Consider the following 27,150-nt stretch of genomic DNA (forward strand, 5'->3'; position numbering starts at 1 on the left):
TGCTGGGTCAAATCAAGTATGTCAAAATCACCATTGGTAATTTGCAGTGTTAACACAAAGATTGCCACTTTTTTGTGTGTCAATCCTAAGCCTGGATATATGAACATAGCTGCCTTAGTAAGTGCATCCGACATCGAACCTCGTCCAAATCAGTTTGGCAATCACACGGGAGACAGATGATTTGTTTTGGCAACCCTAGCGAGACCAACAACATTTCATCTCCATCTTCATGACCATAAACAGTATGTTGACTATTGAAACTTCCTAGTCTGTGGGCCTTCTGCCTCAGTTCATCTCTGCATCCTGTCTGTTAAACGCCCGCAGAGGCCTAGGGGGGAGCATGGCCATCTGTGCCACTCTCTTGCACACTGCCATCTTTGCTCGGGGTGCTCGGTGGACGGGGGCTAGGGCAGAGCGAGGAGTGCCTGCAGCTCTCACCTTCTTTTCAGGTGGAAGCCTCCAGCCCGACTCCTTTAGCCTCTGTAGGTCCTGGAACTTGACCCTGATGTCCTCGATGTTGAGCTGCAGCAGGTCCCAGAAGCTGGCCAGGTCCTGAGACGTGGGCTGGGGGTAAACCGAAGGATCCTTGAGGGGGGGGGGGGTTGCAGAGGAGCTTAGTTATAAAGTGTTATGTTTGCGTAGACTTCATTGCTCTTTATCATAACTTATATTTGTAAATGCAAAAAAAGTAAGCAATATAACAAGTAACAATACTGTGGATGACACTTTCCAGAGGTCTAATCATGATGACAGTTTTATGATCTTGAGGTGTGCTTCAACAACAGCATCTTTTTGCCATCAGGTAACACGTCGAAGGGGAGAGTTAGTCATGTTTGCTGTCAGGATTTGTGTTCAAACATACCACACTTTGTTGGCACAGACGGAAGAACTGCTGCACTTTTTGATTCATGAGCATCTGGGTGCTGCCAATTGCGTTGCGAATCAGCTCGAGAACTGTAAAAATATGACGAAAAAAAAAAGCATTAGTCACCAAGCAGCGTGTTTTAATGTCACATCTCCAGGGTTGGTTATGAACACTGGCCAAGCGAAGCTGGATGCTGGTAGACTGCAGCTTTGGCTAGTAGCTACAGTAACCTTTTCACTCTCATACTTGTATATCTTAACAACTGAGGTAGTCCATGACCCTATTCATGGTAAGCAATAATGCAATGAGAAGAAAGGGAGAGATTCTGTGCCAGATCTTTTCTAGACCAAACAATTTTGTTTATATATAATCAAAGCAACCACTTCCTTTATAACGGTAGCCTGTTACTCATAGCTCCCAAGTGATGTAAAATTAGGACCATTGCCATAGCAACTAACATCTTTTGAAAGGTCAAAGTCCTCAGGATGGCGTCCATAACACAAAACAATCATGTGATTGGAGGTCATGGATTATTATAAAATCAGCTCACGTAAAACTGTGGGAATTAAAAACACTCATTGACTTAAAATATCATTGGAGAAAGACCGGTGGCGGTCAAAGTACTTGATTTGATTACATTAGTAAAAGTAATTATTAAATATTGCTTCAATACATGTAAAATTTGTTCGGTCAAATTATTACTTAAAGGGACTATAGGGAGTTTAAAAATGTTAAAATGATGTATTTTCCTCCACCTACATGTTCCAGCCATGTCTGTGTAGAATGAGCTCAGACCTGTTCACCACAACTGCCTCCAAAATCCTGCACTGTCACTCAAAAAGGTGTCACTTCCATCCGAATTGCCGTCATGCACGAGCTTAATATAGAAGGTGCAGTTACACATATGGCCTGAGGTGGCAGTGGTGAGTATAAAATGGCGAACTTGCATCCAGCCCCTTTAAAGCAGAACTAAGTAACTCATGCCCCTAGAGGCGCCACTGCAGGTGTCGTACTATGTTTTTTTTTAACTCATTCATTTTCTGTGAGAGTAAATACTATGCTGGCAGAAAAGACAAAGGGAGAGAGGGATATTGTACATACAATTACACAATGGAGATCATTTTTTTCACTCAAACTTGGCTGTAAATACTGTTTAAGTGGCTCTATCCCGCTGTTAGCTTTGCCCATTAGCTTCTTCTCCATGATTCTATTAGTGTGTATTGCACCTCCGACCCAGAGGCAGGGAACATTGCAAGGGTGGTTTTCTGGACAGACACCAGGGGAGATGAAAGACCCCCAATCAATCCATAAACACGTGTATAAGCTCCAGAGGGACTACGAAAAGGATTTATTTAGGTAAACAAGTTACTAAGTTCTTCTTTAAGCTAAAGTACTAGTAAAATGTAAAAAGAAACATGTGGCATTAACAGAGAATCTGCACATCGCCACCTGCTGTTCTGGAGTCATAAGGCTTCCAAGCGGGACAATACTATGTACAACCAGGTTTTTTTGTTTGTTTTTACTTTGCTGTCATTTTAGAAATGTAGGGATGTAGAAAGTATCACATATATTTAAAATGTAGTGAAGTAAGATACCACAGTTACTCATGTAAAGTACAGATCCACAAAAACTCTGCAGTACTTAACTAAATATACTGCCCGCCTCTGCAACTAGCCACAGCGGCTGTAAATTCCCTTCTCACTCACTCTCTTCTGGCAGTTCGTTCTCCTCCGCTTCTCTCTCCATGTTGGAGCACCAGCCCTCCATCCTCTCCACTTCGGTGTGCAACAGTCGTAAGAAGAACTCCCCGTCCCGCATGCAGGGGGATGCGCGGCCCGAGTCGGGGAGGCTCCGGGGCCCCTCGAGAGACGGTGTGCCGGCCCAGACGCGCTCAGATGTGATGGGCAGAGGAGAGTGCGAGCGAGGGGGCAAGTGCGGGTGCTGATGAGGTCTGGTGTTGGTAGGACAGGCCTCAGTGGTGTAGCCGGTTTGGATGAAGTCCTGACACAACAGACAAAGTTTTACTGCGAGAAATTGTGTGTTTTGACATTAAATATAGTAAAACAGAGCCAAAATGCAAATCGTTATCTGCTGACATGTTGATTATTATGCAAATATCTCATAAACTAAATTATTATTTTCAGGAATTTGCGGTTGATGAGGAGTCCCGAAGCTAAACCAATTGTGAACCACTCATTTTAAGTACCATGCTGTGCTGTAAGCGACCAGTTAATAACAAATAATGAAAGAGGAAAGCCAACACAGGAAGATAATAACTGTGGTCCGGACTCACCTCTCTGTATGCCCATTGTCCCTGCGTGTGCACCGTGCGGTGGCAATCGGCGAACTGACTGGATGACTCTGGTTCTGACGAGTGCCTTTGGAAGGAGCATCCAAACTGAAGACTTTTATCCTGCATTGGCACGGCGATGCTGAGCCCTGGGAAGCCTTCGGGGTCCAGGTCGGCCTGAACACTCGCTGTCACACTGTTGGAGCGCTTGAAACGTGCCCTCCTATGACACACAATCACACCAATCAGAGTCATATTAGTCTCTTAAATACCTTAAAGCCATACTGCGTAACATTTCACTGGATAAATGGAATATTATTTCATTAAGGGCCTGGACAATACTTCAAAAACATTCCTCCAGACTGTGAGCGGACTTGCCCCTTCTCAGACTTGACTTGTAACCAGAGCCGTTTTTTTCCTATACGCAAACTACGCAAGGTGCAGAGGTGCAAGGGCCCCGCATCTCAGTCAAACTACAATGTTGTTTCACTGATTAATCACCGCGTTGTTACGGGAACAGGCTCTCCGCCTACTTTGCCACATATAATACAAAAACGGAGCAGTATGCTGAAGTGAATGAGCAGGAGAGACCCACCGCCTTCCCTCTAGACGAGAGTAAAGCCGTACTCCGTGGCCTTTTTGTCTTAAAGAGGAGTTGAATCTACTACGTTCTTATGAGCACAGTTACTTACAGTAAATCTGGTTCTCTGAATGTACACAGTCTAAAACTAATTGGGCTACTCACAGGCTAATTCTCAGTTTTAAATCAGCGGTTCGCAAACTAGGGACCAGAGGTGAGAGAAAGGGACCATTTGCCATTTATTTTAAAATAAAAAATTTAAATCCCAGTCTCACAGTGGCTTAGTGGTTCTCACACAGAGGGGGAGGGTCATTATGTTCCCATTCTGCCTTGCACTAATGCACGCATTATTGTGATAACCCATAATCTAAATGGTCGATGTCCATTAGGAGCACATTTGGTGTCGATGGCATGGTTGTTTATGTTTTGTGTTTTACAACAGTTTAGTTAATTTTGTGACTTAGAAGCATAAGAACCTGATATGTTCTGCACAGTGGCTTTCAATTCATTATGCAAATCATATTATTTTGACATTTACAACTCACAGACCTCAACATTCACAGTATGATTTGCTTTCAATATTACGCATCAAAAGACAGCAAAAATGTCACGTTAACTTTTGAATAAATTATGAAAGAATTCAAACAACTCTCTGCAATGTGCTTGCAAACACCTATGGGCACTTGTACCGCAAACTTAGAAACATGGATTTATCTTAGTTTCAACACATTGCTACAAGTAGCTCTTCCAACCGTCGAAGCCCTTTCTAATGCCTTTGCCATATGACGCAATACTAGTGCAAATGTCACGTCAATGGACTGGAGAAGCGAGTGTTTACTCCATTATAGCCATCATCTTTTCTGTCAGACAACGTGTGAGCTTTGAATCACGGTTTTCATCTCTGCCTCCCGCCCTCCTCGATGATTGTAAGAGGCGAGGGGGGATTGTTAGCAGGTGCATGAATGAGTGCAAAATGCAAAAAGCGTTTGCATGCACAGTGAGCCAATCTGACCCACGGATTTAATGAGAAAAGTGTTTGCATCGTGCATACAACACATGTTACGCCTATCATTTACAATTGTAGTCATGGTTACGGTCAGTGATGCTACGGGAATAAACAAACAGCATATACAAAGTCTTCTAGCTGTGAAGTCTGATGAAATGTTTTATGAAAAATTAATATCTAGCCCAGAAAATCAGCAACAGGGGGCTGCACGGTGGGGTGCCTCCCCAAGATTGAGCCTTTTTTAGATTGCACCTTAAAATTATTCACAAAAGCTCTGATGAAGCCAGACTTTTCAATTATCAAAAGAACACTAGAACTTTTTTTTTTTTTACTCATTAACATTTACAGGCAAATGACAAAAGTTCTTGTTATGTATTTTATTTACCGTTTATCCTCTTCCACTTGTACTCCTATTGAGTGCACCTCGGTCAAGGCCTTTCCTTCTGCGTCAGAGTCTGACAAAGTCTCTGAGCTGTCCACCTGCAACAAAAAATTCAGGTTACATTTCACTTCATGTATGTGAAGTCAAAAAATACAGAATATATCTTCATAATTGCACCTATTATTAACCAGCAAGGACCAATTTCTTCAGAAACAGGAAGACGGACAAGTGTAAGTATTTGAGCCAGCTTCACGTCATCTGAACGATGTTTGGCTTGATCAGAGCATCATTAAAACGGCAGCTCTTGTACGATGGTTAGGGAAACAAAGGCAAGCTGACTTCTTTGTAGGGCACAATGTGCATTGCAGAACAAGAATACATTTGGCGGAACGGTGGCGCAGCGGTTAGCGCTTGTGCTTCACAGCAAGGTCCCAGGTTCCATTCCCACCTAGACGGGGCCTTTCTGTGTGGAGTTTGCATGTTCGCCATAGGTTTCCTCCGGGGACTCTGGTTTCCTCTACCACTAAATAACATGTACAATAGGTCCCCCTCTGGGGCCAGGACTCCCCTGAAAAAGAGATCCTTAATCTCAATGGGACTTTCCTGGTTAAATAAAGGTCAAATAAATAAAATAAATACATTTAAAAAGAAATCTAATCAATAAAATATAAACAATCATTGAGTTAAATTAAAAATGAAGAATCCTGATAAAATATGTTCAGTTGTCATATGCACTGCTAAAAACAACCACTTTCAGTTCGTATTTGAGTAGAGGCCTGTGTCACATCTTCTGTCTATCTACTGTTCTAGATTTTAGCTGCATAAAACTAAAACACAGCTTCACTATATTTAGTTTGAAGTTCTCAGAGACTGAGATGGTTCATATGGCTCTGACATGTCAGAGATGTACTTTGGTGCTCGAACATGAAGATACTTGTACACAAGCAGAGCTTGTTTTAAAGTCTTACCAAGGGAGGGGAGTTGTGCATATTCAATATGTTTTATAAATGACTATCAAAAATACCTACATAGCTGTGTAATTTGGCTCCAATGTCAAGTAGACGCTAACGCGTTTAGGCAAAAGCCTTCCTCACTTTTTAAGTCACTGAGCGACAGAAAGCCAGTACAGAAACCAAAGCACTAAACTAATATGGTCTTGAGAAATTGTCGAGGGAGCCACAAAACCGAGAGGTTGTGTCCTTGGGCAAGACACATCAGTGTGAGTGAGTGGTTGGTGGTGGTTGGATGGCACAGATTGGCAGCCAAGCATACGTCAGTCTACCCCAGGAGAGGCTTATCAAGCAGTGATTGTTTTATAGCTCGTAGAGAGGCCAGGGAGCATGTCGTTACTGATGACAAGTTTTTCCAAGTCCGGTTTCGACACTATACCTTTGAGTAAGGTGACCCAAACGGAATACAATGTTAAATAAGCAACAGGCAATGTACAGTGGAAATAAAGGCTGGACTGTGTAGACAATACAACACTAAAGCTCAAGGAGGCAAGTTTTGGAAAGAAGACCAAATACACATTAGTAAGCGGTGTCCAACTTATTACTTTGGACCATTAACAGGAGACAAATACTCAATGTTGGTGTTTTTATTTGCAGTATTTTATTCTCATCATTATGTCTCATCTGATCATTTATATTTATATACTAGGTCTGCTTAAAAAAATAAGAAACCGCAGAAAATCTCTCACCTGTACTGCTATGGACGGCCTCCACTTCCTCGCCACGCGCCCATCCTCAGTCACTACTTTGCTGAGCACCATGCTGCTCTGGGGCAGAGAGCTGGATTTCCCTAAACTCCCCCCAGCCCTGCCGTCCCGGATCGGTCTCGGTGGTCCCTCCAGGAGACTGTCCGCAGAGTTACTGTGTTTGGCTCGAACCCCCACCCCTGGTCCCCCTCCGTACGGGACAATCTCTCTGGAGCTCCGGATCCCATCCAGACTCTCTGCTGAGTTACTGTGCTGCCTGCTGCGCCCTGTGCCGGTGGAGGTGTAGTAGCCCCCCCTAGAGGGCCGTCCTGTAATGCCGTCCGAATTTCCCAGATCCACAGAATTACTATGTGGCTTGGCTCGTCCCGCTGTGCTCTGGAAGTAGGCGTCTTGGGTGGATTCGGTGCTGCTCTGCGCCCGCACGGACAGCGATGACTTGGACATGCGAGGTGGGAGTGGGGGGGGAGCACCTTTACCATAAGGAAAGACTGAAGTGTCAGAAGAGTGGGGGAGAGGAGAACAGAGGCAAAGTTTAAATCAAAATGCGCACTATGTTCCCAGAGGCAGGGAGTTGGATACTTACAAAAGGGACAGACTGAGGTAAAAAACAGAAAATGTAAGGACAAAAAGGAGACAAAGGAAGGTGAGCCGAACACAAATAACAGAGAAAAACAAAGAACATTATTCATAAGAAATGCAGATACAAGACGTGATAAAATATTCATGTATTGCAACTTGAAAAAGCCCTTAAATTCAGCGAGAAGCATGGTGTCATCGACAGACAAAGTGAGAAGTGAAAGTGTCTTCCCTTGAGCTAACCTGCTTCTCAAGAAGGAGATAAAAGATTTTTCTCAGAGCTGCCTCATCCCCCTGCTTTCTTCAAATGTATATGGATACAAATGCAATGTCTTATTTCATGTAATATTTAGTATCTTTTAAGGATTCAACATAGAACGAATGACACTTGAAGGAATGCTACAGTCGTGAATATGCTGATAAGTGGGTGAATTGATTGTTGGTTTAATGAGGAGAAAATCAAAGAAGAATGACATAAAGATATGAAATGGAAAAACACTTACACTCCCAGTTTGCAATAACATTGTGGGAGCATCATTTAGAATTTGATTAGTATTAACAATCAAGCAAATTAGCTCGATTGGGGGGTACACAGTATTAGTAGTAATAACAATCATAGCCTATAAATGATCATAGTAGTGTCAGTTATACTCCTTAGAGATGGCAACAGATGGCAACCTTGAGTAAACGTCACTGCAGTTAATCTATTATAATTTACTATTTTCATTATCAATAAACAGAAACAAAACCATTTTTTGAAAGTTTGTGTTTCATTTAAAGCAGTACTAAGTAACTTGTTTACCATAAAAAATCCTTTCCGTAGTCCCTCTAGGTGTTAATGGGATCTCCCCTGGTGTCTCTCGCCAGGAAACCACCATTGCAACTTTCCCTGCTCCGACCCGGGGCCACCAATACACACTAATGGAATCACGAAGAAGAAGCTAACAGGCTAACGGGCAAAGCTAACTGCGGGCTAGCGCCACTTAAACAGTATTTACAGCCAAGTTTGAGTGAAAAAAAATATCTCCATTGTGTAATTGGATGTACAATATCCCTCTCTCCCTTTGTCTTTTTTACTATCAAAGGCAATTAATGAGTACAAAAACGCAACATAATATGACACCTGCACTGGCGCTTATGGTCTCTAGGGGCATGAGCTACTTAGTACTGCTTTAAATCCATGTGGACAAATGCTTCATTCAGATTTACATGACTAAACAACACTTAGTGTGGGCTAAGACCCTGTATTGTTGCTTGCTGCTGAAACTGGTTGTTATGTGTAGCGTGTGCAAGCTGCTAGGATAACAACATACAGCCTAGCATCTTCATAGTTTGGTAAAATGATGCCAGAATACTCAAATGAGGAAAAGTGATACTAGCCTAACTGCATCCTTGACATGCAGTAGATTTGAACTTAGGCCTATCATACACTCACCAGCCCCACTCTTGATGGTTCCCGGGGGGCCTGACATGGAGAAGACCGAGAGACAGTCATCGTCCTGGGAGCAGCCCGCCTGGATGGCCCGGACGTAGCTGTGGCTGCGAGTGCGGAACACCCCGGGAAGATCCAGGGCCTCCACAGCCTGAGACTCCACTTCTCCAAACATGGTCTCACATACTGCCTCGAACTGTCGGTTCAAGGTGTCCCCCAACTGAAACATGCAATAGTTGGATTTTGTTCAAAAAAAAATACAACAGTTACATTAACTTAGCTCATAGCAACGAAGTGGTTCAGTATCATCTTTATTTGTGCATACGAGCAAAATTTGAAACGCAAGTAAAAGATATATAATAAATCAATAGTAAAGAGAGGTGGTTACCTGTGCGCTGGTGAGGGAGCGGGTGTAACTCCGGGAGCGGGCGTGGCTTTTCGGGGCCGTTCTACTGTTGGTGTATGAATCTGTGCACTGTTTACACGAGTATCTGAAGCACACAACACAGTTATTAAAGTAGGAAGATATTTAGCATTAGAATAGCACCGTAGCAGTGATGTGATTTTAGCGGCATGAGGTATATAAGGTTTAAATTGTTTCTTTTTGATTAGCAATGGGACAGAGAACATAAAAAAAGGTGTGTGCAACACTAATTTATTTTTGCCATGATGACTTTTACAGTACATTATTGGCTGGTGGTGGTGTACCTTTGATCCATGCTGACAGAGCGTCTGAAGGCGTCCCGCTGGGCGACCAGGGTGGACTTGGGTGAGGCTTTGGGGCTTGCGTCTGAGTCGACAGAGTCGTCGTCACCCATGGCTTTGATGTAGCTCCCACTCCTCATCCGGCGACAGGGAATCTCTCCCCCACTGTCGTTCCCCCCTCCTCCTGAGTATCCGCCGCCCCAGTCTTCAGACGGGACCTGTCATGTGACCACACCACAAGAGAATGCACCAGTCACCAATCACAGTCAATTACAATAATAAGGGTGGACAAATAATACAACAGTGTAATTAGTTCAAATGACCAGAGGTGGAAAAGCCATCTCTCAACCTAAACATAGTAAACTCAATGGTTAAGTGTTTAAGTGGGTTGAACTGTCATAGAGGTCACATTTTCTTCAAGCTGGTCAGATAAAGCACAGCTTATGCTCATAAAGGATGGAAATGAACTTCTATAAATCCATGTAATTAACCCTAAATTGGATGAATAAAGGAACTGGTTTCCACCTCTGTAATTAACATAATTTGCTTATTTGCTTATTATAGACTGAAGATATACGTGACACCGCTTCGTTGGCAGCTTTTTATCTGTTTATCACAACATCTCTCAAAACAGAAATATATTTCATCAGTGAAAAAATATTTCACACTTCAAACAGAAGGCCAGCGATGAGTCAGGCTAATTCAGTGGCACATGCACACAGATCTAATTGTCTCGGACGCATCACAGCCACACCACATGCTCGTGCACTCTCACTCGCACATGCACGCTCATGCACTAATAAATAATGGGCTGTGAGGTTAGATAGAGAAAAGAAGAAAGCAACAAACGGACTTACAGAGAGAGAGAAACTCTGACAGCTGGAGAAACACTGACACAGAGAAAGGAAGAACACGGTAAGCCGTAGCACGCAAACCAACACAATAAACAAGCACATAAAAAAGGCAGTGGACGGCGAAAGCACAAAGTATAGTGACGATGTGGTGTTAGACAGAGATGTATGAGAAGAGGTGCATCAATACCACAGGCAGCAGAGAGAAACAGTTAAATGAAGAACAAATGCACAAGAAACAACAGAAAAAGTGTGAGGAAGCAAAGGTTAATATATTTCGCAAAATATATTTTGTAGATATTGGGCATAAGATACCTTCCCTCCCGCCAAAGTTATCAGAGTGCGTGCCCATATGAGAGATGGTTTTAAAATAGTTGGCACTCGGCTATGTGAATTTGTACAAATATCGCTATTTTCTCAGAGCCTTGAACAAATAACCTCACTGAACAGAAAAAGACTGAGTGCTCTGATTTCCTCATAAACCTAAAACGTTTCTGTTTTTCCACTAGATTAAGTTCCTGTATTCCCAACTAAAATATTGGGTTTTTGAAATGCTATGTCCGAGAGCCTTGTGACTTCTTGGCACCAGTGGATGTTTTGATTCAACATGTAAATTCAAGTGAACCTGGGACTTTAGCTAAATGCTAAATCACTGCTTTAAAACCAGCTGCTACTGCAACAAGCGTTCTCTATCTTTTGAATTTGGCTAATAGTACTATGCAAAAGCACACACAAACATACAAACTGTACAGTTTAAAATGATAGCATCTCCACACATGCATGTACACCAAGGCCCTGGGCTCTGGCGTCCAGCTCAGCGCATATTTTTAAGGTCATCACTTAAAAGATGATTCAGCCTAATCTCCCTCTCCCCCCGGCCGGCTACTATCGCACTCCATTTCCCAGCCTGCCCCTCTGCTGCGCTCCCCACTGCCCTCGGCTACCATCACCTCCCTTATCACTCCTCCATCCCGATTCGTGCTGTGTATTCTTATATTTATCTTATCTGACACACGCAGGCCAAAGCGATGGAGGCTTAAGAAGGAGATATGAGTGACCATATTGTTAAGGATGCCTGAGGAGTTGACCTGAAATATCCTTCAGCTTTCTTGGCACCCTTATACAGTCAGTATTCATCTAGCTATGTGCAATAATATCAAGCTTACAAATGATAGACTGCATGCCACAATGGCATAAAATGAACCAAGAGATCGAGGAAACGCTCTGGAGTCTTTGACACCTGCTACTTATGACGACGTCTATTTGCATTGATTGCAGGTCTAACTGAATCTTAGTTCAGCAACAGAATGAAAAGTGCTGGACAGTATTCTATCATTTTAGACAATGGTCCATTTTCTCCACAGCTGGGCATCTGCACCTGCTCTTTTGTTCAACTGAATAGCCCTGGCATCACAGCAGTGTCAAAATACCACCTCTGTGAAATCAATCAGACTCAAGTGTGCATGTCTAAACACCTCAGACACCACAGAGTGATCCTTCTCCACACATTTGCAGCAGGAAGTTTGTTCAAAGGAATAGTTATGATGCTAGCCCAAGGTAGGGAAGCAAATTGTGTCTTTTGGAAACAGCAACTTGCACGTAGAGTTGGACAGGGGCTGAACAGCACCACAGAGATCCAGTATGTGGAGAGCTGCTGGGACCGGAGAGACACAGGCTGTGACACATCTATCACTGCACCACAGGACAGCACCCTCTTATAGGGAAACTCACATTATTACAGGTTAAGAATTATGTGCTTTTGTTAAAATTGAATTATCTCAACTATTGTTTTATAATCAAACACCTTTTTTTTTTTCCATCAACTGTATTTACTTATTAGTCACCCCCCCCATGGAGAAATCCAGGGGGGTTACAGTCACCACTGCTCTTTTGAAGTCATCTGGTGGGTGGTGAAACATTGGTGTTGCAGTTTAATTATTTGAAGGTTTAAATAATCTTTATCCAATTTGAAATACAAAGAATCTCTCAGAGATGATTATGAACGGTGAGCCACCATAAAATTATTACCAATAACACCCTACACAATAAACAGCACAAAAGCTTTATAATAGAAATAGGTTTAAGTCCTTAATATTTGGTGATATTTTATTTGGTGCTGGTTAAAATGTTATAGGTCGCCGAAGTATACACTAAATCATGCACACGGAGATGATTTGTAAATTTGCAGAAACCTGGAGGTAGTGGAAGCTCCTCTCCTTCATCTTGTTGTCTATTGGCACCAGGGCTTTGTCATAGGCCCCTCCCCTGGAGGAAGGGTACACTTCTCTGGCCTGGCTGACCGTCATGGCCGACCACGTGCTTCTCTTTAGAGAGTGTCCGTGATGATGACTGTGATGGCCCTCTCCTCCAGCCAGTGCAATGGTGGTGCAGGCCATGCACTCCCCATGCCCTTGGCTCCCTCCTCGCTCCTTAGACTTCTTCATAGTCAGCTCCTGAATGGCAGCGTCCAGACTCTCATGGCCAGGTGGGTATTTGCGCCTGCTGTCCCCCAGAAACCCGCTGTCACTGTCCAGGTTATCATCAGAGCTCCACCATCCTGCCGTCCGGCTGCGGTGACGCCGGCCTGACTCGTGTCTGGAGTCACCGCTCTTGCTGCGCTCTCTGGACTTGCTCCTTCTGGTGGAGCGAGACTGATGTCCCGAGTAGTGTCCTCCCCCGTCCTCACCTCCACTGCGGTGTCCCCCTCCCCGCTCACTGCGGTAGTCTCCTCCGCCCCTCATACCATTGTACTCCCGTTTAGATGGCGCCTCCAGGGAATGGGACTTAGCAAAGAGCCGCTGCACAGAGTTGACCAGGTGGCGGATTCGTGAAGGGCTTTCACTGCGCTGCTCGGCGCCCCCGCTGACTGAGCGCTGGTACTGCAATGTATGAAAACCATCTGGGTGGAAGGGCACCTGCTTCTCAAACTGGTCCATCAGGTTCGGGGGGATTCGATGCATCTTGCCCCCGTGACCTGTGGACAGGCACTCTTCACAGGAGTCGAAGGACTGCATGGGCGTGTGCTGGGTGGGGTGTGCCCGGGGAAAAGTTCCCCCTCCAGAGTGGCTGTGGGAGTGGGAGTGCGAGTGGTGCCTCTCCAGTGCCAGAGCCTCAGCTCCGTAGTAGTGTCCATCACTGTGGCCCTGGTAATAGTCTCTGCCTGGACCGTCACAGTCACATGGACCCCCTCCAGAATGAGACAGGCTGCGACTGACATGGTACCCTTTCATAGGCGCCGGACCATGGTGGGCCGTCCGGGCCGAAAGGGGGCGCTGTGGACGTGACAGGGCTACACCGGGCTCACCTGCAATGACAAAGCAAAAGAAGATGTGTTAGATGTTTTCTGTTATATCCAGATCTGATTACTGTGACTCAGACTAACACCGGTTTAAGCAGTTGGCTTGTTTCCTGTGTGTTGTGCATCAGAGCCATATTTACTGGGAACCTGCTTCAGCACACGGCTCACACAGAGGAGTGAGATGGACAGATGCTGGGATAATCATTAAATAAAGCGTGGCCTGTTTGCCTTGATTTGCTGAATGAGAGTGCCACCAGGAAGCTCACCCAGATCAAGCCGTGTCATTGGTGTAACCGTGACAACACCTCTGCTCAAAGTCAGGAGTGGACCGTGGACAGTCTCAAGACAGCCGTAACACCCCGGGGCCAGAGCAGCCTGCCTCTCATTTAGTCTGTGTGTGAGGGGCTGAATGTGGTCAAAATATCAAGCTACGAAATTATGTGATTACTCTGGTATATTTTATAGTTAAAGTACAGTTACTCACAATATAGAAAGACAAAAAGAAGCAAAAGCAGTGTTAATTTAAATCTATTCGATTTGCATTTTAGGCATAAATCCACTCTCTCTACCCTCATCTATCCTTTGTTTCATTGACAATCTTTTCAATAACATGTGCTATTTGAACATACTGGTGACCCTGTTTATAACCAGCCAGTCAGGTAACATCCCTGCTGCCTGATGAAGTCAAACTCTCGTTTGTTTATTTTATAAGTCTTTGGATTTGGAGCAGACTGCTGGATAGAAGCTGCCAGTCACAGTGACACGCACACAGCACGTCTCAGTTTGACTTGGTATTTGCATGCACATTTAAACAGGCGCAGTAGTCAGATGCCGTCAGATGGCTGTCTTCCTCTCCTCATCCTTGTCTCAGTGTCGTCTTTGCTTTGACCCACTTCTATCCATCCTTCACTCATATTTTCCCTCTGCGTTTTATTCTTTATAAATCCGTCATTCTGTCTGGCTCCCTGTATGTCAATTCAACAATAATTAAAGAGTTTGTTCCAATTTTTCAAGCTTTTTGGCCTCTTTTGACCTTAGCTGTGTGAGAAATTGAATTGAACAGACTCAACATACACAAAGAGTAACCAATTTCATGTCACATGTCAGTGTATGAACCACGTGGTTGCCACACAGTTTGGAGGAGTACAATGGAAGTTTTGTTTTTGTTTTATAAAGTTAAGTTAAGTTATACTTGTAGAAGTGTAGTGTAGTGTAGAAAGGCCCAACGAGGGACTGGAGTTGAAAATTACTCTAGCTAAACTCTTTTTGCATCGCATCAGTGACAAGCTTGTTTTGTACTATGTTGACTTGCAATGTCCCTATCAAATAAATGAATAAATAAAATAAATAAAACTTTATTAATCTTCTAATTCATTCTCTGCATTTGACCGTGAGCAGTGAGCTGCCAGCGTAGGCCGGCACTCGGGGACCCATCTCCAGATGTGAAGCCAGGCTAATGGTCATAAACACCTCCCTGGAGGATTAACCTGTTGAACATGTTTTTAGTGGCAGGGGAAACCGGAGTACCCGGAGGAAACCTACTCAGACACAGGGAGTACGTACAACTAAACACAATAAGGCGGGAATGGAACCCAGGACCTCCTTCCTGAACCACTGCACCACCAGGGAAAATATCTCGTGAATGTTAGTCTGTTATTATCAGAATACTTTTTGAACTATATCAACTTTTATTTCTGTCATGCAAAGCATATATTTTCTCAGCTATAGCATTGTGACATTTGTAAAGGCACCATTGTCAACATGCCTTTACTTTCTTTCATATTAGATTTACCAAACCACCACCACCACAATATAGCAAGTGCATAAACATGTAAACAATATGCCATGGCCTGCAGGGAAAACAATGTGGAGGAATTGTTTAACACGTTTGTGACTGTTCGAGGGACTTCAGACCCGAGCGCTTTCATTTGAAATATTCATGCCATCCTGCCAGCTGCACTGACCCACTTTGCTAACAGCTGAGAGCACCCTCCATACCGCCTCGGCAACTTATGGGTCAAATGGGCTTTCTGTGTAAATTCAGCACCTGAGACAGTGATAGGCTTTAAAAGGCTTCATCAAATACTTCCTTTCTTAGTTATTTTCGGCCTTTAGTGTTATTGTACCATATTTTGAAAGTGTTAAGCAATTATTAAATCAAATAAAATTTAACTTTATGTTGGACTCGTGGTGCATCAAAAATAAATAAATAAATAAAAGGACAAGACAAAAAAAAGTGCATTTGAAAAAGACACATCTCTTCTCACCAGTGTTCTTTATTTCCCTTTCAGACTTATTCAGTCTACGCATACAGCTGCACATCAAAGTTCGTAGCACGGCCAGTAAAGTGTTCACTCTGGCATTGGCAAACATTCCCGCGGCACTTCACCATCTTGGCTTCTTCAAAATAACACGGCAAGCATCATTATCAGCCACCTGCAGCCTGCGCGTGCTTTTTTTTTTTTTACAATGCGTCAAGAGGTGAGTCGCGTACAGGGGAGTACAGTATTAGCCTGGGCATACAACATGACCTCATCATCTGACATGTCCTCTGTGATGATTTGCCCAAAGTGCTTGATTTTGTTAGCCACATGTAGTGCATCATTTGTCCTTATCGTTCTTATCTTCCATGGCTTTAGAAATCATTGGTGGCATTGTTGTCATGCATTGTTGTCATTGTTGTCATAGCCAGTGTTACACGCTCTTAATACAGCTTAAATAGCACTGGGGACAGAATACTCCAGTCATCCCTAACTTTACCTCATTATATTTGAAGACGAAATACTCACTCAGTATAATTGTGCAAAACATAAAGTGTGTAATTCATCTTTTCTGCATCGGCTTTGATATACGGCGCACATTTAACACTTGCTAATTTTTTGGCCCCAAGTCAGAACAGACAATAAGAGATAATCATTTGGCTGCAGGAGTCCTGACTGTGCGGCTTATTCTGTGAGCCACTGCCTATTGTGTACCGAAGTACTTAGTCTGAATATACAATACGCTGTGCCTCATTGTGGTCCTAGCCCGATATGTCCAGCCATTTGAGGGCGATGAACTATTCCCAGCCTTTCCATGTTAATTGTTGGAGTTTAACAATAGGAAAGTTTCTATATGAGTCTTGCAGACATGATAGACACTATTAACTGCTGCTCCGTGTCCTCATTGTGACGACAGTGACAATGTATAAATGCAGAGATGAGAATAATGGCGGATTGGCACAGCGGCGAGTTGGCGTCCGCTTCTATCTCGGGAAGACAGGGGGGCATGTAACGAAACAGGCAGAAGAGCAGATTCAGGCTTCTCAGCTTGTAGTAGTAATCAGTCTTTTTTTTTTTCTTTTTGTTTTTCATTGTCTTTACTCTCACGCAAGCATATCTTTTTGGTGACAGGATGATAGATTATGACAAAGGTTGACCATATATGAAATGCAAAATATCTGTGCTCATGTAAAAGCAGCCTATTGTGATTCGGAATACTGTTACTGAGTGCAGTGGGATGAGCAGTGGAAAAAAGTTACAGCCTACTACAAGTCGACGACCAACCGAGTCAATGTGGTCCTCGCCAAAAAGTAAAAGAACTAATACACAAAACTATATGAGCTACTCAATTGGATGCCATTCCCAGCTATCTATCTCCAAATCAACATTCAGGAATAATACATAAATTAAAATCTACCTGCAGTCGCTATGTTTACATCCTTGCCAACCAGCTGAGAGGGTTCTGGCTGTGACTTAATGAGTGCGAAAATGCCAGCAGCACTTAGCACTGAGTCGCACACTTGTAATTTGTCTTCTGTCTACACTACAGGACGAGAAACAGGAGAGGGACACCAAATATTAGATTAAGCTCAACACTGACGAGAAGGGATGGAGGCTATTGGAACAGGCCTATGCACGGAGAGTGCGAAGCAAATATTACATACAAAACACGCATAATTGTCTGTTTATTGGCAGCACCTCTTGTCAATGTAACGGCCACGCATTAGAGATGTCTAGCGCAACAATATTGGTTTCATTGTTTGTTTTTTTCACACAAAGGCTTGCGCGAGCGGGTCGCATTGGGTGGATGATCTGTCTTTGACCTGCCACAGCAATGATTCCAAGTGGACTGGACGTTTCGGATTCAACAAGGTAAATAATAGTTGAATATAGCATTCTCCTGCTCACAAAGTCTGACTATTTCATCAAAGTTTGCTCACAACTGTACATAACTTTTGCTTAAAAGGACATGCATACTGTGAATGGTGGCCACAGTGTTGCTAGGTTACTAGTGAATTACCAACATGTAGAGCAAATTAGCATAAATCTCACATGGGCGGGGTGATGGAGAGCATAGTAGGATGCAATGAATGCAACTATCAGTAAACTCTATGGGGATCGATGCTGATAAATAGTAATAGTAATAATAGTAAATAGTACAATAATGTTATGTGAGATCAGAAGACAAGATGTGTAGAGTTGTGGCCTTAATGTCCGACAGGCTGAGTTTAAAAGCATAACCGGTCCAGCAGTGGTGCAAAAGCCACTTGTTGTTTGACTCGTCCTCAACACATCATCCCTCCACTTCAGTTGTCCTTTGCTCTCCTCTGTTAGTCCTGAGTGTGAACTAAACAGATGGAGGACTTTAATAACGTTTAATATCATCATGGCTCCAAATGACTTGTTCAGCAGTTGGTTATAGACAATATTGTGTGTGGTAAGTAAGCTAGTAAGTTAAGATAGATAGAAACCTCAGTGTCTAGAGTTACTTACGCTGAATGACTTGTCGTAATGCTGCATGGATCCAAGAGTATTTATCCACGATGACTGTAGTGGTGTCATAAGCTAAGCAGACCACACATTTCCTCAGAGGAATTATCATTAACACAGCGCAGAAAATATTACAGCGAACGTCTAAGCGATGTGTACCCATTTAAATGCGATTCCATTAGCACATTTACTATAATTAGCATATACGTATATACTTAAAGCAACATAATGGAAATGTGTCACATCGTGTCATATGTAAAAGCAAATCAAATTTAAGAGTTGACAAGAATAAACAGTATCCAAAATCATAAATGCCATTTTTTGCTACAGTATTGAGCTCTCTAAAAGCAGAATGAATTAAAGAGAAGCTACCACGAGCTGAAATGCAACATAGTCTATTCATAAATGCTTGCGCTTTAGTGCATTTATGTTAAAATATTCATGTAGCCCTATTTTATAGATTAAAAGCACCACATTTATCACCTTTACTCTATATTGCACATGCTGCACTTTACATTGGGTCTTGCCTAAAAAAAAGCACAGTAAAGTATTACTCTTGTGTTTTCATGCTAGCTGTGTTAAGTACTACTATGTACACAGCCAAGTGGTTAGCACTCTAGCTTCTCAGGCTGCAGAATCCTGTGTTCTCAGAATATCATGTTTATTTAGTTGCTTTTTATAATACACACTTTGTGCCTTCCCCTCCTGGAACTGCCACCTTAACGTGGTGGAATGATCCGAAGAGCTATATTGGTAGGGTCTCCCATGGCAAACAGGTCCTAAGTGACGTGTCAGACAAAGAGCGGTTCAGAAGCTCCTTATGAGAGACCAACAGGCCCATTTAATTGAGAGGCTGTCCTTCTGTGGACCCACCACCTGCAGGAGGAGCCACAAGGGGCTGGTGCTGTGTGATTTGGGCAGCTTGGATGACTGCCCCCACAACCCTGTAACGGACAAGTGGACGGATGGACGGACGGATGGACGGATGGATGGACGGATGGATGGATGGATGGAAGGATGGACTTTGTGCCTTCTTCATGAGTTTGTAATATGCACTTCACAGATTTGGAAAAGCTAAATGGCAAAGAACATGATGGTGCCCAAACCTTTGTTTCTGTTCTCAAACTCTTTGTGGAACTTGCATGTTTTCTTAATGTCTGGACATAGTCATGCACATTTATCTCATTATTATTTATTAAGTTTTTGGGTGCCCATGCTCTGCACAGCGTTAGAGCTTGGGTACAGGATACCCCAACTGAAGGCCTAATACAGAGAATACATGTACCAACCTAACCTTACTCTTTACCGTAAATTACCTCTCAGAAATTAGGAATGAGGATTATTTTTGTCAGACTGATACTACTACTAATCCCATTATAGTCCAACTCATGCACTCTTTACAAGTCAAGTATTTACTACGAGTCACATATTTACTAAACTACATTACCAAACGAAAAGTGAAGCAAGTCTATAATGCACTCTGGCCAATTTGTATGCAGCACACCGCCCTGCACACTTCCACTGGTCTAATATTGTCCAAATCAAATTAACTGAGGCTAATTCCATTCTCTGATAGATATTATCAAAGAGCACACCATTAAACTGGATTAAACCGCTGCCCCGTCCAAAAGATATTTGAGTAATCATGACATTTGGAAGAACCAGGCCAATTCCCTACACAGCATTACAACACAATGTAAGTGATTCTAGTTGCTTGATCATAGCAACCATATGAATAGAAATTGAATTCTAAATGAAAGTGAGATATTGTGAGGGTAACAAACATAACCACATCTAATGATAAGACATGACGTGACACAAAACCTTAAAGTGATAGGCTGAAATTTGAAAGTGAACAATCAAATTCCTCCCCTCTTTAAACAGAAAGCCCTTCTTAATTTGCAAAAGGAGGAGAGAAGGAACAGCATTTTTAAAAGTAGACGATCAAGCTCCTCCCCCTCCCTCCTGGTTGGACCTGACAGGCTGGTTCACAGGGAACACTCGTCTCATTGGTCAATGTTATAAATTGCATGGGACCAAATGATTCTTATAAGCCAACACAAAAGCTCCAAATTTAGGATTGCATCAATTGAGTGCTTTGGCTATTTATTTAACTGTTTCAGCACAAGCCCCGTTTCTAATGCCTATGACATTCCGTTGTTTTGATCACGTTATGTGGCATTGAGTTTGCCCTCGCACTCTTTATTACTAGCGCTAAAGCGGGCCCCATTGATATATTGGGACATGGACAGTGTTAAACTCAGTGGGAGAAATAGTTCGTAGTTTGTCCTGCAAATGCTTAATAACATGTGTGAGGCTGCACACAATGTTAATGTAAGAAGAGTGCGAAGGGAAAGCAGTTAGCACTCGTTGTAGCCACCGCTGCTTGTAGCACACACCTCAGCCAACCCCTTTATTTCCTACGCAAATCCCTCTGGCTACTGGCAAAACACAAGATACCAAATTCGTCTTGAGCAATGCTGTTGTTGTGCCCGGCACTCTCTGTAAACTCCCTAACCTAGTCCTTGCTCATTATAATTCTCTCTCGTATTACATTTCGGAGCACACAGGCTCGCAGGGCGCTGACGTCATGAAAATGCCATGTCTACACAACAGCAGTGGTGTGGCCGTCAACTTGTGCTTTTGTGGGCCTTTACTGAATGCAATTTAGATTGGTTGAAAATGTAAAGTTTTATCCCTTTTGACATACGTATATTGCACCGATCAACTAGAAATTAATGTTCTCCCGATATCAGCACGATATTCTGTATGCTCTGTAGTGAAAAGCCACCTACTTCCTTCTTATAAAGAGGTCCTTTTCATTCATCCCACTCTCCATTCACAGCCTCAGAATCAATGCCCACACGGATTTGAGAGAAAGAGATAAAAGATGCTGTGACATTCAGGAATCATTGATTAAGCTCCACAGACAAAAGTAAAGCCAACAAGGAGAAGTGAAAAAAGTCCTCCATTGTTCTGATCCTCATTAGGGGGTACAAAATCAGTGCAATCTAACGGGAGGAAAAAACAACGTGAGCAGACGAGAGCGGGGGATGAAGAGAAGAGGCAAAACAGGAGATAATGAAGACTTCATTAATCAGCAGCGATACAAGCACTCGTTTATCACGCCATTGTGGCTGTACCAATACGCATGCTGCCTCTGCTGCTGCAGCGGAGGTGGCCTAAAACGCGGCTGATTGTGGAGTCGGCTCTGCGTGTCGCCTCATTTCTGTAATCTGCACACAGACGCGCTAGGCGTAGAGAGATAGACGGAATTATTGGGCCTCAGCGTAACAGGGATAGGTCAGGTTTGGAAGTCAGGAGGTTTGGAAGATTATGTGTGCAGAGTATATAGATGAGCACTGGTCATTACTTAACGTGAAAATCAATATTGGTGTAAAAAGACCAACGTATAAAGAAATTATGCAATGCAAATGGTGTTGATAAAACTGCAGTAAAACCCTAGCCTAGCTATCGCTGGACAAAACATCACAAGTTTTACTGATTTTGACCAATTTACCTTAATTCTAGTAGATATGATCCTATTTTGTGTACGCCAGTGGTTTTCAAACATTTCCTACCAAGTGCCATCTCAGAAAAGATGGTTTATAACCAGAGCCCATAATTTGATGCCACAGTATGTCCCTTGTTAAGACAGACCTATGGCCAGGCGGTGCCCTCGACCCCGTTCGATATTATTATGTTTAAAATCTTAAAATCTGCATTAAACTGAATCTTAATTTTAATACCAATTTAAAATCTTATCACAACACAATAAATCTTATCACAGTACCAATCAGAAAAATGCCCCCAAATTGTGAAGCCCTGAGAATAATAATAATAATAATAATAATAATAATAATAATAATAATAATAATAATAATAATAATAATAATGCAATAATACATGTATTATTAAAATCACTCACTCCCCTAAATCTCTCTCTCCTAATCACTGAATGTCAAAAGTTGCCAAAATGCAATTCACAATATGAATTTATATTGCTGTTTTGAATTGCATTGGCATAGCAACCCTTCAACCACCATATACGTATAATTCTATGACATGTCGCTATGTCGCTAGATTGGGCTGACTACTCCTCCTATGAGGATGACTTGGTCTACTCTAGGTACTTTAACCTAGAGGAGGAAATGCAGAAAGCCGAGAGGGACAAGTTCTTAGTTTTTGACCAGCATGAAAGGGTTTCACCAGGTCTTTTCAAGAAGGCTTCATCTTCTGATGAATTGACAGGACTTCAAAATATTGAAGCCCCCAAAACTGAAAGGAGAGTTGAAGCTGAGAGGGACATGTCCTTAGTTTTTGACCAGAACGAGAGGGTTTCACCAGGTCTTTCCAAGAAGGCTTCATCTTCTGACGAGATGACAGGACTACAAAAGACAGAGGCCCCCAAAACTGAAAGGAGAGTTGAAGCTGAGAGGGACATGTCCTCTCATGCTGGTCCTTAGTTTTTGACCAGCATGAGAGGGTTTCACCAGGTCCTTCCAAGAATGTGTTTCCAAGAAACGACCTCCTTAATGACTCACAGCAGAGGGAAAAACCTTTGCTTGAGGAAATAGCTCGCCTTAAAGAGGAGGACGCTACAGAAGCCAACTTACGACAGAAAGCTGATGATGAACGGGACATGACGCTGGAAAACCTGAAACTTGAAATGTCTTTCCAGGCTGCAGCAGCAAAAACACGAGAAGAGGCTGTACAAAAGCAATTTGACGACCTCAAAGAACTGAAAGAAGCTGAGAGAGACAACTTCACCAAGTCTCAAAGCGGTCTCAAAGAAAGGTTTGAGGAGGAGAAAAATACAATGGAAGAAGAGATTTGTCTTCTAAAAGAAAAAGTTGCCAATGAAGCCAAGTTAAGACAGAGAGCAGAGGACAATAGATGCATGACTTTGATGCAGCTGAAGCTTGAACTGGCAACCCAGGCCTCCGTGGCTAAAGTGGCCAAAGCAAGAGAAACTGTTCTGCTGAAAGACATGGAGGACCTCAAGAGATGTCAGGAGCTTCAATCCAAATTGTACAATACACAACTACACCAGCTTCTCCAGGAGCAGGGCACGATGAAAAGTGAACTCCAGGGTGAAATTGCTACTTTAAAAGAAGTGCACACCAATGAAATTAACCAACCGAGCGGAAAAATGAAAGCGCTACAAGAAGAATTGGAGGAAACCAAGGAGGCCCTCAAAAACTCTGAAAAGGAGACGGCCTCATTCACAAAAGAGACTTTTGAGCTTAAAAAACAGATTATGGACAAGAATGCAGAAATAGAGGCCTTGAATGAGGTTTATCAAAGGACTGACAGCTTAGAAAAGGTGACTGTAGCTGCGAGTCAAAAATCACAAGAGTGGGACATGGAAAAACAGACATTCTTGAAGGACACTGAGCGGCTGAGAAATAAGCTGCAAAGGGACAAAGCAGAGTCTAAGTTGGAGAAGCAGACACTCTTGAAGCAAATAGATGAGTTCAAGGGTACGCTGCAAAACAATGAGGCACAGTCTATGTTGGAGAAGCAGACACTCTTGAAGCAAATAGATGAGTTCAAGGGTACGCTGCAAAAGAATGAGGCAGAGTGTAAGTCAAAGAAACAGACACTCTTGAAGCAGATGGATGAGCTCAAGAGTGCACAGCAGAAGAAAGAGGCAGACAATCAAGCCTTGAGAGAGACATCTGCAAAACTTGAAGCGGAATTGGACAACGTAAAGAACAAAACTGTTGTGCTTGGCTGTCACTTGCAAAAAGAAGCTGAGCAGAAAGACCGAATGGTCGAGCAGATTCAGCGACTGAAGAAACGGATTAAAGAAGTGACAGAGGAGGCCGTCCAGACATCCACAAACTGGGAGGTGGAGAAAACCTCTCTCTTGAAAAACCTTGTGAACAAATTTAGAGAAAAAGAATCTGAAAAAGAAAAATCTTGAAGAAGAAAATCAAACAAGTGGAACAGGAAGCAGTGCAACAAAAGGCCTCCCACAAACAAGCCATGTCTGAACTTCAAGAAGAGAAGGCATGTATGCTGAAGGAGACACAGGATCTCAAAATGGCGTTGAAGAGGAATGGCGATGTGACCGAGCAGCTGCACAAGATGGTCAGAGCTCTGGACCAAGAACTGGAGAAGAAACAGAGGGTGTGGTTCAAAAGACTGTTTCACCATTGACTCCCTTAAACATGTATTACTTCTACTTATTATTAACTTCTGAGAATAAATGAACTGAATTTAACCACTTTTTTGTTTTATTTACGTAATAAGGTGAAGGATGCAAACAGCTATGGTTTGACTGATAGATTAGAAAGACACATTTGCAATAAAAATAAATAAATACTTAACTCACATTTTCATTTTAGATGGGTCTTTTGGTGGTTTAAAAATACAATATTTAAATAACAATATCATCTACCACATTTGATACAACTTCCTTACAGCTGAAAATTTGAACCAAACACTGCATTATTTTCTCATGAAAATCCAGAGAGGACCTTTGATTATTTACCTGTCCCCAACAGTGTTGGGCATGTTACTTTAATATTGTAATAAATTCTATATTAGTAGTTGCAGCTTTAGAAATGTAACATGTTTGTATTACATATTACTGTTACACTACTTGGAGTAACTTCTGAGTTTCTTCTGGCAAAATATAAACTGAAAATAGTAATAATGTCACTGAAAACAGGTGCAGTCAAAGAGTTCCTTTTCCTTCGCTTTCCCCCATTCTATCGTGTTTTGACGCTACTGCAACTGCAGATCTTATACACCAATGTCCAACTTGATTTGGTGCTGCACTTTATTTGGGGCGAGATTTTTTCATTAACACATTTTAATGCACTTGTAACTCGAGTTACTTAAATTGTAATGACTAATATATTACTGTATTTTGTGCAAGTAATACATTATATTCCTCCGTTACAGAAAAAAGTTATATATTTTTGTAACTCGTTACTTTTGTAGTACATTACCCACAACACTGGTCCCTAAACACATCCCTTTGTAGCAATAGGGAAAAGCTGAGGCAGATCCAATGTGAAGCGAATCCACCGTGATAGTGGTGATCTACTTAACAACAAAAACTCTCATGAACACATTTGGAAAGTGGAAATGTTTCTGTTGATTGATAAAGATAGCATAACTTCAAACAGCATAGGAATTGCTTGCTATTTATGTTCCTAAACAATAAACAATAATTGTAAAACATACAAAATGAACAAATAACACCTTTGTGGATCCGCTCAGTCTGGAGACCACTCTCTCGTAGGAGAGGTGTGGTTTATGATTGTACATAGTCGTTTATTGGGCGCTGCGAATGTCTATCATATGCGTCGTCACGTAGCCATAGCCAATTGTATCAATTGTATCCGATGACGTAACCGCTGTAAACTTTCGAGCTAAACTACTTAGAACACGATCTAAAGCTTGATCGAAAGATGGCGTTGCATCTGCTGCTGTCATGTTGAATCCGTATATAAACTTTTATTTTTTTTATCCGTAAACAAACTACAAGCGTCCGTATGTCAAATAGCTCGTCATCATCTTGCCGTCCCTCCTCGTTCTGTGATCGGTCCCCAAATCCATGCGAAGATTGCGGCCATGGTCCCCAGACTGCTTGTGCACACAGCATGGGTTTTCCCGGGCTAGTAAAACCCACAAACTACAACAATACGTCAAAAGTGATGGTATTTTAGTAATAAATAATGTATTGAATGCCGTCAAGATACTCACATAAAAATGCCTGTGTCGAGAAGAATAAAAGTGTTTGCCAAACATAATGTGTGCACTGTTCCAGTTTACTAAGGCATGTTTTTTTCCCGAATATATTACATCTTTTATATAATTGAAACAACTATTAATCTCTACTGAAGCTGAAAATTGAAATTCTACACAACCTACTCTCTCATCAAACTTCTTATTGCAACTGGAACCTTATTTATAACAGACTTTGAAAACAAAACTTAGTTGACCAAAGTTCTACAAAACTTACAAACAAAGTAAAACAAAAATAAACAAAAAAACTTTAAAACGTTGTTCACTCTATACCAGGGGTGTCGAACTCATTTGGGTTGTGGGCCAAAATCCAGCTTCCTCGGCGGGACCACATATAATGTAAACAAACCCAATACTCTTGAGAAAACATTTTTTGTGTAGAATTCTTTGCTTTTTTTTAAAATACAATTTAAGTTCCCCCCTGGTGGCTGTATTGAGCACTCTGAGTATTTCTTTAAACATTCATAACTCCACACAGGAATGAGCTAGAGACGTCCTTTTTTTTTTAGATACTCAGCAATTTATGTACTACAAGTCAGGGGCCAAACTATCTCGCGGGCCGGATCTTGCCCGCGGGCCGCCAGTTTGACATATCTGCTCTATTCCCTACATTTTAAAATAAGTGATAGAAAATAAATTATTATTTAAAAATACATTTCTAGATGCCTGTCGTTTCTGAGAACAATGAGAACAATTTATCTGCATTGTCCTCGTTTGACCTGCCGTAGCTCAGCTGCAACACAACTTTTCTTTTCTTTTATAGATGCGGGAGGTTAACTCACACGACCACTCATATACAGGCTGTCCGCAATAAGGTCACAAGAATATTGCTTTCACCACTAATGAACAACATCTTCCTAACAGCAGCAATATATAAACTATTACTGCAGAAGAACTACTTTATTGAATCATAAACTGAATTCAACGACGAAG

At 42.3% G+C, this 27,150-nt stretch overlaps 2 protein-coding genes across 3 annotated transcripts in view; both read right to left on the minus strand.

Annotated features, from left to right (window-relative positions):
* Positions 1-15,766, minus strand: part of yars1 (tyrosyl-tRNA synthetase 1) — a 203,923-nt gene extending 188,157 nt beyond the window's left edge. The window contains exon 1 of the mRNA XM_079571262.1: positions 15,761-15,766. The gene's annotated coding sequence lies outside the window, so the exon portion shown is untranslated. The remainder of the gene's footprint in view (positions 1-15,760) is intronic.
* dlgap3 (discs, large homolog-associated protein 3) overlaps positions 1-27,150 on the minus strand; it is a 111,959-nt gene that overhangs the window by 1,061 nt on the left and 83,748 nt on the right. The window contains exons 3-12 of one of the 2 annotated variants that reach the window (XM_079571219.1): positions 12,597-13,708; positions 9,557-9,771; positions 9,237-9,339; positions 8,852-9,068; positions 6,823-7,310; positions 5,127-5,221; positions 3,159-3,378; positions 2,572-2,866; positions 863-954; positions 439-585 (exon numbers count right to left, since the gene is read on the minus strand). In XM_079571219.1, the coding sequence (XP_079427345.1) occupies positions 439-585; positions 863-954; positions 2,572-2,866; positions 3,159-3,378; positions 5,127-5,221; positions 6,823-7,310; positions 8,852-9,068; positions 9,237-9,339; positions 9,557-9,771; positions 12,597-13,634 (2,910 nt within the window). In that variant the 5' untranslated portion in view covers positions 13,635-13,708. Of the gene's footprint in view, positions 1-438; positions 586-862; positions 955-2,571; positions 2,867-3,158; positions 3,379-5,126; positions 5,222-6,822; positions 7,329-8,851; positions 9,069-9,236; positions 9,340-9,556; positions 9,772-12,596; positions 13,709-27,150 lie in introns of both variants that reach the window. The other variant, XM_079571218.1, reaches the window with a different exon arrangement.

Source organism: Gobius niger (assembly GCF_951799975.1).
Source record: "Gobius niger genome assembly, chromosome: 14".
Lineage (NCBI taxonomy): Eukaryota > Metazoa > Chordata > Actinopteri > Gobiiformes > Gobiidae > Gobius > Gobius niger.